The sequence below is a fragment of the Hemibagrus wyckioides genome, linkage group LG08 (genome assembly GCF_019097595.1).
Source record: "Hemibagrus wyckioides isolate EC202008001 linkage group LG08, SWU_Hwy_1.0, whole genome shotgun sequence".
Classification (NCBI taxonomy): Eukaryota; Metazoa; Chordata; class Actinopteri; order Siluriformes; family Bagridae; genus Hemibagrus; species Hemibagrus wyckioides.
The window spans coordinates 1640001-1651111 of record NC_080717.1 but is presented as its reverse complement, the minus strand read 5'-3'; the positions used below and the strand labels follow the sequence as shown (position 1 = coordinate 1651111).

The following is an 11111-nucleotide window of genomic DNA, read 5'->3' as shown; positions in this document are numbered from 1 at the left end:
TTGTGTTGTGTTGTGGTTTAGTGTGTTGTGTTGTGGTTTAGTGTGTTGTGTTGTGGTTTAGTGTGTTGTGTTGTGGTTTAGTGTGTTGTGTTGTGTTGTGGTTTAGTGTGTTGTGTTGTGGTTTAGTGTGTTGTGTTGTGGTTTAGTGTGTTGTGTTGTGTTGTGGTTTAGTGTGTTGTGTTGTGTTGTGGTTTAGTGTGTTGTGTTGTGGTTTAGTGTGTTGTGTTGTGGTTTAGTGTGTTGTGTTGTGTTGTGGTTTAGTGTGTTGTGTTGTGGTTTAGTGTGTTGTGTTGTGGTTTAGTGTGTTGTGTTGTGGTTTAGTGTGTTGTGTTGTGGTTTAGTGTGTTGTGTTGTGGTTTAGTGTGTTGTGTTGTGGTTTAGTGTGTTGTGTTGTGTTTAGTGTGTTGTGTTGTGGTTTAGTGTGTTGTGCTGTGGTTTAGTGTGTTGTGTTGTGGTTTAGTGTGTTGTGTTGTGGTTTAGTGTGTTGTGTTGTGTTTAGTGTGTTGTGTTGTGGTTTAGTGTGTTGTGTTGTGGTTTAGTGTGTTGTGTTGTGGTTTAGTGTGTTGTGTTGTGGTTTAGTGTGTTGTGTTGTGGTTTAGTGTGTTGTGTTGTGGTTTAGTGTGTTGTGTTGTGGTTTAGTGTGGTGTGTTGTGTTGTGGTTTAGTGTGTTGTGTTGTGTTGTGGTTTAGTGTGTTGTGTTGTGGTTTAGTGTGTTGTGTTGTGGTTTAGTGTGTTGTGTTGTGTTTAGTGTGTTGTGTTGTGGTTTAGTGTGTTGTGTTGTGGTTTAGTGTGTTGTGTTGTGGTTTAGTGTGTTGTGTTGTGGTTTAGTGTGTTGTGTTGTGTTTAGTGTGTTGTGTTGTGGTTTAGTGTGTTGTGTTGTGGTTTAGTGTGTTGTGTTGTGTGTGTTGTGTTGTGGTTTAGTGTGTTGTGCTGTGGTTTAGTGTGTTGTGTTGTGGTTTAGTGTGTTGTGTTGTGGTTTAGTGTGTTGTGTTGTGGTTTAGTGTGTTGTGTTGTGGTTTAGTGTGTTGTGTTGTGGTTTAGTGTGTTGTGTTGTGGTTTAGTGTGTTGTGTTGTGGTTTAGTGTGTTGTGTTGTGGTTTAGTGTGTTGTGTTGTGGTTTAGTGTGTTGTGTTGTGTTGTGGTTTAGTGTGTTGTGTTGTGGTTTAGTGTGTTGTGTTGTGGTTTAGTGTGTTGTGTTGTGTTGTGGTTTAGTGTGTTGTGTTGTGGTTTAGTGTGTTGTGTTGTGGTTTAGTGTGTTGTGCTGTGGTTTAGTGTGTTGTGTTGTGGTTTAGTGTGTTGTGTTGTGGTTTAGTGTGGTGTGCTGTGGTTTAGTGTGTTGTGTTGTGGTTTAGTGTGTTGTGTTGTGGTTTAGTGTGTTGTGTTGTATTTAGTGTGTTGTGTTGTGTTGTGGTTTAGTGTGTTGTGTTGTGGTTTAGTGTGGTGTGCTGTGGTTTAGTGTGTTGTGTTGTGGTTTAGTGTGTTGTGTTGTGGTTTAGTGTGTTGTGTTGTGGTTTAGTGTGGTGTGCTGTGGTTTAGTGTGTTGTGTTGTGGTTTAGTGTGTTGTGTTGTGTTGTGGTTGTGTGTGGTTTAGTGGGTGTGTGTGTGTGTGTGTGGTGGTTTAGTGTGTTGTGTTGTGGTTTAGTGTGTTGTGTTGTGGTTTAGTGTGGTGTGTTGTGGTTTAGTGTGTTGTGTTGTGGTTTAGTGTGTTGTGTTGTGTTGTCGTTTAGTGTGTTGTGTTGTGGTTTAGTGTGTTGTGTTGTGGTTTAGTGTGTTGTGTTGTGGTTTAGTGTGTTGTGTTGTGTTTAGTGTGTTGTGTTGTGGTTTAGTGTGTTGTGTTGTGGTTTAGTGTGTTGTGTTGTGGTTTAGTGTGTTGTGTTGTGTTTAGTGTGTTGTGTTGTGTTGTGGTTTAGTGTGTTGTGTTGTGGTTTAGTGTGTTGTGTTGTGGTTTAGTGTGTTGTGTTGTGGTTTAGTGTGTTGTGTTGTGGTTTAGTGTGTTGTGTTGTGTTTAGTGTGTTGTGTTGTGGTTTAGTGTGTTGTGTTGTGGTTTAGTGTGTTGTGTTGTGGTTTAGTGTGTTGTGTTGTGTTTAGTGTGTTGTGTTGTGTTTAGTGTGTTGTGTTGTGGTTTAGTGTGTTGTGCTGTGGTTTAGTGTGTTGTGTTGTGGTTTAGTGTGTTGTGTTGTGGTTTAGTGTGGTGTGTTGTGTTGTGTTTAGTGTGTTGTGTTGTGTTGTGGTTTAGTGTGTTGTGCTGTGGTTTAGTGTGTTGTGTTGTGGTTTAGTGTGTTGTGTTGTGGTTTAGTGTGGTGTGCTGTGGTTTAGTGTGTTGTGTTGTGGTTTAGTGTGTTGTGTTGTGTTTAGTGTGTTGTGTTGTGGTTTAGTGTGTTGTGTTGTGGTTTAGTGTGTTGTGCTGTGGTTTAGTGTGTTGTGTTGTGGTTTAGTGTGTTGTGTTGTGGTTTAGTGTGTTGTGTTGTGGTTTAGTGTGTTGTGTTTAGTGTGTTGTGTTGTGTTGTGGTTTAGTGTGGTGTGCTGTGGTTTAGTGTGTTGTGTTGTGTTGTGGTTTAGTGTGTTGTGTTGTGGTTTAGTGTGTTGTGTTGTGGTTTAGTGTGTTGTGTTGTGGTTTAGTGTGGTGTGCTGTGGTTTAGTGTGTTGTGTTGTGTTGTGGTTTAGTGTGTTGTGTTGTGGTTTAGTGTGTTGTGTTGTGCTGTGGTTTAGTGTGTTGTGTTGTGGTTTAGTGTGTTGTGTTGTGGTTTAGTGTGGTGTGTTGTGTAAACACAGTGAGTCAGTAAATTTGCTCTTATTAAATGAATTAGTTTTTTTATTTAAAGATGAATCCACATTCGGCTTGTAAAGACTCGGAGCTCCAAGAAGAAACGAAAACAAAAAGCCGCTCTTAAAGCCTTAAACTCTGTTTGTGTTGTGGACGAGCTGACGGTCAGATCAGACTGATTTATTGACCAAAATATTAAAAGAGAATAACTACACAAAGTGCAAAAACACAAAAATAAACAAAGAGGCATATTGAAAAATGATGGCTGCTCATTGTTCTACAATTCATCAGCAGATGTTAAACAGCCTCAGTCGCACAACTTTATGGGGAAAACAACAACAACCACTAAATCTTGATGAATTATGGAGGAAGCGTCTCTCAGATCGGTGTGAATAAATCCGCAGATCTCCGTCATCTAGATTTTATACTCCCTTGTTGTCAGTGTAGATTCAATCCACGCTCTCCTGCGCTTCCTTTTCATTCGTTTTGGTTAAATCCGGGTCTCGGCGAGGAACGACGAGCCGAAGCCTGGAAGAAATCGATGCTGAGCTTCTCAAGGAAAGATCTCAGAGGGGATTCGTCAGAAATGCCAGAATATTCAGTTCAATAGAAACTGACGCAGAAAAGGTCAGGCACTCCTCCTGTTGTCCCTCAGAGGAGAGCGTAAACTCTCATCTCAGAGCCGTCACCCAGTCGTCTGGCTCTCGCCGCTCAAAACTGTTAAAACTACAGAGACTCGCGGTGAAGACGTTCATCTGCTGCCTGACATTTAACTAGCAACACCTCATGAAGCCGCGGCGCTGCTATTAAAATTGGCTAGCTCCAATTGTTCCTCTGTGTTTCTGCAATAACATCATTAAAGGAGCCATATGTATTTTGTCTCTATGTGTGTAATAGAATACAAGGCAGAATTTCAAGGAAAATTTACAGTCATTAAGAGCTTATTATAACGGCAATCCGGAATGAGATGTTCAGCATGGAGATGTGGATGTGATGATGATGGTGTGAGGAGGAGGAGGAGGGTTTTGTCCACGGTCTTTTCAGATTGAACTACAATAGCGTCTACATTCACTATCTTGATTTATTCTTTTGCAAACTGTCTAACTGTAAGAACAAAGAAGTAAAAGAAAATGCCATATATAAGGCAGTAGAAACGATCTGCGCTCTGGTCTGATGTGAAGAGCCCACGCTCTGCCCTCTGCTTTTCACACTCTGCCTCTGACAGCACCTTATTACTTGCAAGAAATAGATTTGTAATTTTAATTTATTACAATGCGAACAATGAAGGAGCCGTTAAGGGCCTAGAGAATTATTGCCCAAGGAAATAAAGTCCAATTACACTCTTGCTCTCCTTCTCCTTATGAATCAGCTGGATATTAAAGTGGAATGAAAAGCATCTGGTGCTGTAAATACACCGCAAACGACACACACCGCATCCGATCGCATGGATTTTCAATTTTAGCAGATAATTAGGACTGTCTGGATATTGACTGAGCTGGAAAATAGCTGAACAAGCTAACACCCGCCGCTTTATATTTACAATCTGCAGCAGAAATATTGGCACCCTTCATAAAAACGGGTTTAAAGAAATAAATAGGTTTTGGAGAAAAAACGTCTTGTATTGCACACATGATAGAAATGGCAAGCGTCGACATTTTCACATTTTAATAATTATAATCCTTTTATTTTTTAAATGGAGAATATCTGCTGAGCTTTTCTCACTCTCATTTTAATTACTTGCAGAGAAATGACTAATAAAATCCAGACTGGATTCATCACTGGCTCTGTGTGTGTGTGAGTGTGTGTTTGTGTGTGTGTGTGCAAAAATGATTATCTATGCAAAAACAGTGTGTGTCCATCAGTGCGTGTGTGTGTGTGTGTGTGTGTGTGTGTGTGTCCATCAGTGTGTTTATGGCAATCACACACTGCCATCATGTGGAACTATCTGGAGCTAAAAGAGGAAATTGAAGAGGAAATGAAAGTTCAGGAATTTGGGAAACTTGTCAGAATAATGATGGATGCTATGTTGCCAATAATAATAGTAGAGTAATAATAATATTAATAATAATAGTAATAATAATTCCATTAATTCCCAGGTTGTGATCCTTAAATTTCAAATCAAATCATCTTACATGTTTATGATCTGTGTGATTTTTTTAATAAACACAAAGACTTTTTGGAAATATGGAATAAATGTTTGGAAAAAAATTAACATGAACCATGGAGTTAACCTAGTCTCTCTATAATGACAAAGAAAGAAAGAAAGAAAGAAAGAAAGAAAGAAAGAAAGAAAGAAAGAAAGAAAGAAAGACAGGCAGACAAACAGACAGAAAGAAAGAAAGAAAGAAAGAAAGAAAGAAAGAAAGAAAGAAAGAAAAAGAAAGAACATTTTAATGGAAGATTCTGTGGAGAGCATTAACACAGAACCAGCTCAGTTCTCAGGTGTAAACAGAACAAGTGTTATATTTCCAGATTTATGGCTGTGTGTGGATTAGCCTCAAAATAACTAAATAATTAAACAAAAAGGTCAGAGTGAAAAGCTAACAGCTAGCCGAGCTGCTACTGCGCCATCTTGAAGACTCTGCCATTTTGGAAACACCGCCCCCTTGGTTTCTCCAATCAGAGAGGATCTCCTCCAGAAGTCTGTAAGATAGTGTAAAACATTCCGATGTTTCAACTACACAAAACTAATATTAAACAATGTGTTGTTTAAAAGCACGAGTAGATGAAAAAAGAAAAGAAAACAAAGTCAATTAGATAAATAAATAAAATATTCTGAATGGGTTATTTACTTAGAGAGCAGTGTAGTGAGTGTAAATGATCGCCAGGTGGCAGCAGCGCACCGAGACTTCTGTTTCCATAGAAACGCCAGGCACAAAACAGGAAGATTCCCGGAAGAGGCGCGTGTTCAATATTAATAAAGCCGAATAAATATAGATCATTTACGTGTTTATTAATTTAGATATTAATTAATAATTAAACAGATCTTAATGGATTATTCACCGCCGAAGAAGAGGAGCAGACTTCCGCGGGAAGTGTGGAAATGGCTGCAGAGTCTCGAGCTGGCCATCTCACCTAGAAACATCCGGAGGTCAGAAAAATATAAATAAATAATATCATTTAAAATGGTCGACATATAAATACGATTTTTTTTATATTATTTTGGAGATTTGCTTATTTGTTTTGTTTTATTTCTTTTGTCTCATGCACGTCAATACACGAATTATTTTTTACAAAAATAATTATAAATAAAAAAAAAAATATTTAAAAAAATCGAATAAACAATCATTTAGAAATAAAATAAATTTAAACAAGATTTTGCTGATAAAAATATCAAATTCTTAAACTTACACAAACTTCAGAAACTATCTAACTTAGATAAAATGAACCGTTTAACACCAACATGTGGATCTATCTATCTATCTATCTATCTATCTATCTATCTATCTATCTATCTATCTATCTGTCTGTCTGTCTATCTCTCCATTCATCCATCCATTCATTCATCCATCTATCTATCTTCATATTAAACCCTAGTGTTTATTACTACACAATACAGTTACTAAAACAAAAATGAAGTAAAGATTTATAGCTTGTAACAAAATAAACATAAAGTACATTGTTCTATAAATTCTCCAGAGTCTGACCCACTGACCCACTGACTATCATCTGTCTCTGGCTGTGTTTTAGAGATTTCTCTAACGGATGTCTGGTGGCAGAGATTTTTTCCTGGTATTTCCCCGAGGATTTCTCTCTACACTCGTACCATAACGGAGTGTCACTCGGGACCAAGCAGAGCAACTGGTCTCAGATTGAGAAGGTCAGCATCTGTCTGACTGTCCACTTATTTAGATCTTCAGTTAGTAAGGAATAAAACAGTGTGTGTGTGTGTGTGTGTGTGCATGTGTGTAATGCAGAACTCAACAGCAAACATTACAAACACTTCTTGTCTGTATGTTTATGTATGATGTGTGTGTGTGTGTGTGTGTAAGCAGGTGTTGGTGAAGCGGCGCATCAGTTTGATGAAGGAATCGATTAATGGTACGATTCACTGCAAACCAGGAGCAGCCGAGGCTTTAATTCAGGAGATTTACACACTACTGACTAACAGGAGGCAAGACACACACACACACACACTAATATTTACAGATCCCTGTTCTACTTTGCTCTGTTTTGTGTTCTGTAATCTTTATCTCATCTTTATCAGTGGGTTTATGAAATCTTTATTAATATTAGATATTTAAATATCTTTACTACATTTACAGAAAATACATCAGGTCTGGACTGAACAGAAATCTGCAGGATTTAAATATTAGTACAAATATTCATGTTTCATAATTCATTTTCAGAGTTACTGCAGTTCAGAATATATCCAGTAGGTGGCGATAATGATTCAACAATAATATACAGACACAGTGCTTTTTTATATTTTTTATATTATCACACAAACAATAAGTCACAGGAGTTTATGCTTCTTTGCAGTTTCTCCTTGTGTCTTTTAACCTGATTATATTATTATTTTAACCTGGTATTAAAGCTGAAGGGAGAGAATAAAGAGAGCCTGGTGAAGGAAACACTGTTTATACACTTTATTGCCAAAAGTTTTGGGACACGCCTCCAAATCACTGAGTTCAGGTGTTGTTTTTCAGGAGTTTGGCTCGGCCCCTTAGTTCCACTGAAAGGACAATTTCATGCTCTTTGTGGGAACAGTTTGGGGATGACCCCTTCTTGTTCCAACATGACTGCACACAAGTGACCAAAGCAAGGTCCATAAAGACATGGATGAGTGAGTTTGGTGTGGAGGAACTTGACTGGCCTGCACAGAGTCCTGACCTCACACTACACTCACTCAGTATTTCTAAAAAGGTGAAATAAAAAGATGGGTTCTGTATCACAGGAATATCATGGCCTCTGTCCAAAATGTGTGAATGTAAAATCTGCAGAGCCATGTGTCAGTGGTTCAGTGATACACCAACTACGACTTAAACCTTGAGTCTTCGACTGTTGCGTCTCTGCAGGATCCAGACTGTCCAGGAGGAGGCGCTGGACTTCAGCGATCAGAGTTATCAGGAGCATCTGCCCATGGTGGCTCGAGCCACGGCGTCTAAAGCCATCAAAAATAACCTGCGTCTGAGTGAAGAGCTGGCTGAGAACAACATCAGCACCACGCAGAGCAAAATCCACAACATCATCCACCGGCACGTGGAGCTCCGGAGAGAGGAGAGGATCCAGAACCCTCGTAATTCATTTACACACACACACACTATTCATTCTCACACAACTCAGACATTAGAGAAATACTCTTTAAAAGAGTTACAGACTAATCACCTTGCTCATGTCTTAAATTATTTACACGTCAGGTTAAAAACTAGGATTAGACTTTAAAATTCCTTTAAATCTGTTTGTCCTTTTTTTTTATCTTTTTTTTTGTATCTGATTTCGGATTGTTGTTTTAAAGTAATGAGTGACCTCTCTGAGTCTGATCACAGTGTAGAGGCAGGTACATGAGTGTTTAGGTGTGTTTAGGTGAACACTTATTAGCTACATAAAATACATTAACACATTTTTTTTTCTTTCCAGAGCTTCATTATACAGTAGGTTTTATCTGAACACATTTCAGGGCTTTTAGGTATAGCTTGGCTTTCTAAATGAAAATTATAATCAGTGGAGATAAATGCCAGTGTTCATGTGATTATAGTGATCCAACTTAGTGCTTGGGCCCCGAATATCGCTGCTTGTATGCACTTATGCCTGTACTGTATAAATTATTATTATTATTATTATTATTATTATTATTATTATTATTGTTGTTGTTGTTGCTGTTGTTGCTGTTGTATTTGACAGTGTTAGTGATTTTGATGTCTCATATGTATCTCATTGTATTATTTAGATTTAGTTCTTTGAGGAAAAAAACACATTATTATTATTTTTTCCATTTTTCCCTTTTTCAAAATATCTGAAAAGCTCTAATATTTCAGAAATACTTTAGATTTAGTTTCTCAGATCAGATTTCAGGGTTTGAAGTTAGAAAATAAATAGCATGTTCATGTAATTATAGTGATGAGATGCAGTGCTTGGGCCCCGAACATCGCTGCTACTATCAGTGTTGTTGTTATTAGTAGTAGTAATGGAGTTATAATATTAAATTTGGTTTAATTGTTTATATTTACTTTATTATTAGTTGAATTAGTAATTCTGTGACTGTTCTTTGGCCTTCTTTGTTTATTTATTGCTGAGCAGTGGAGTTTTATGTTGTTTTTTGTCTAACAGATCGTTTTAATGTGAAGCCCACGTTGGGAGAGCAGGCTGTCCGACTGCCACCATCACACACACGCACACCACTATTATCATCATCATCATCTTCTTCACCATCTTCACCTGTAAGATTACAGAATTACTCAAAACACTCAACACTCAAAACAGAGAAGTATTAAGAATAGTAGCTCATCTTCGGCTCGAATGATGAATCAGATTCACAGTACTGATAAGTAGCTCAGATGATCTGCAGCTCTACTATGGTCAGATCTGCTGTTATAGAAAACTAATCAACACCTTCTGACCAATCAGAACACAGAACTCCCCAACGCTGTGGAATAAAGGAAATTAATTCATTCAGGGATTTTAGAGTCTGATTATGGTGATGCTGATTAACTGTGTTCTTTCTGTGTGTGTGTGTGTGTTTGTGTGTGTGTGTGTGTGTGTGTGTGTTTGTGTGTGTGTGTGTTTCCAGCATGGTGACTGATGGGAGTCGCAACACACTCCGCAGGGATCAGATTTCCTCTCCACCTCCGACTTTGGAAATAGCAAGCTCTTAGTAAAAGACGATTAAACAATAAAGATATTTACTGTATTTATGATCAGACTGAATGAACACAAGCTCCACATCACAGCCAATCAGCCTCCAGTTCAGCTTCATGAGGAGTGTGTAATGAGACATAACGATTAAAGCTTCCATTAGGTGTTAGCTACATTAGCCTCGTAGCTCCAGGATGTTTTAGCTAATGGACTAGGTTTAGAGGAGCTGAACTGATAGAACAGCTGAGTGATGTGAAGTGTGTGAACAATAATAAATCACCATACCTTAGATCTTTATTATTGCAGTTATACACATATTCTTAAAAATATTTGTAAAATGTTAAAATATTTAGGGGAGAAGTCTGATACACAAACTCACGGTAGGAAAAATATTCACATGAAAAAAGTGAATGTGATTAATTTCTTTTTAAATCAGCCTTTTCTTTTGTATGTTTTGGGCAAAGCTTCACTCCAGCTGTTTAAACTGCTTTCAATAATATACACTACATTGCCAAAAGTTTTGGGACATCTGCCTTTACATGCACATGAATGTAATATGGAGTTGTCTCGCCCTTTGCAGCTATAACAGCTTCAACTCTTCTGGGAAGGCTTTCCACAAGGTTTAGGAGTGTGTTTATGGGAATTTTTGACCATTCCTCTAGAAGCACATTTGTGAGGTCAGGCACTGATGTTGGATGAGAAGGTCTGTCTCTCAGTCTCCGCTCTAATTCATCCCAAAGGTGTTCTATGGGGTTGAGGTCAGGACTCTGTGCAGGCCAGTCAAGTTCCTCCACACCAAACTCACTCATCCATGTCTTTATGGACCTTGCTTTGGTCACTGGTGTGCAGTCATGTTGGAACAGGAAGGGGTCATCCCCAAACTGTTCCCACAAAGAGCATGAAATTGTCCAAAATGTCTTGGTATGAAGCTGAAGCATTAAGAGTTCCTTTCACTGGAACTAAGGGGCCGAGCCCAACTCCTGTGAATGTGTGTCCCAAAACTTTCGTCAATATAGTGCACCACACTGGATTTATTAATTATAATATTTAAATTATAACATGAGGCTGAACTTGAAATTATAAATCAATCATTAAATCAAGCAGTGCATGAAAAATAATCAGATGTTTCATAAAGTCTATGTTCTTGAGTCATCCTGTACTTGTGTTCATCTTGTTAAGTGCTCTTTAGAACATAAATGCTCCGCCCCCCAGGGGTGTGTCTTCTTGTATATTTCTGGCACCAACATGCTTTGTCTATGTTTTTTTCCCCTTTGCATCCTCACACACATTAAAAGTTGAAGTTATTAATAAAAATAAAAAAAGATGCTGGGGATTTGGAGACCCCTCTGGTGGAAAGATGTCACTACAGGGATCTCAGTGGAAAACTGATCCAAATCAACTTTTTATTTAAGACTTCAATCTGTTCTAACCTGCAGTTTCAGAGGCGGGGTTTAGTCCTCACTTCACTGTGTTTCAGTAAAATCCATCACCTGCTTCTGGAGCTAAAGCTTAAAAGTTTTATTATTTTCCGAAAAACTCCATAATTCCTAGTT

The 11111-nt window shown here is 38.2% G+C and overlaps 1 protein-coding gene and 1 long non-coding RNA gene across 3 annotated transcripts in view; one reads left to right on the top strand and one right to left on the bottom strand.

Moving 5' to 3' along the window:
• Positions 1–5109: 5109 nt before the first annotated feature.
• On the bottom strand, positions 5110–5854 carry LOC131357493 (uncharacterized). The gene is made up of 3 exons (XR_009205274.1): positions 5767–5854; positions 5556–5614; positions 5110–5406 (listed from the first exon to the last, which is right to left on the bottom strand). It is a non-coding gene; the product is annotated as an uncharacterized LOC131357493 (long non-coding RNA).
• The window catches only part of spata4 (spermatogenesis associated 4), a 7011-nt gene continuing 1517 nt past the window's right edge, over positions 5618–11111 (top strand). The window contains exons 1-6 of one of the 2 annotated variants that reach the window (XM_058396474.1): positions 5618–5854; positions 6454–6583; positions 6759–6877; positions 7782–8002; positions 9034–9143; positions 9494–11111. The exon at positions 9494–11111 is cut by the window's right edge and continues 1516 nt beyond it. In XM_058396474.1, coding sequence (XP_058252457.1) covers positions 5754–5854; positions 6454–6583; positions 6759–6877; positions 7782–8002; positions 9034–9143; positions 9494–9505 — 693 coding nt within the window. In that variant the 5' untranslated portion in view covers positions 5618–5753 and the 3' untranslated portion in view covers positions 9506–11111. The remainder of the gene's footprint in view (positions 5855–6453; positions 6584–6758; positions 6878–7781; positions 8003–9033; positions 9144–9493) is intronic. The other variant, XM_058396475.1, reaches the window with a different exon arrangement.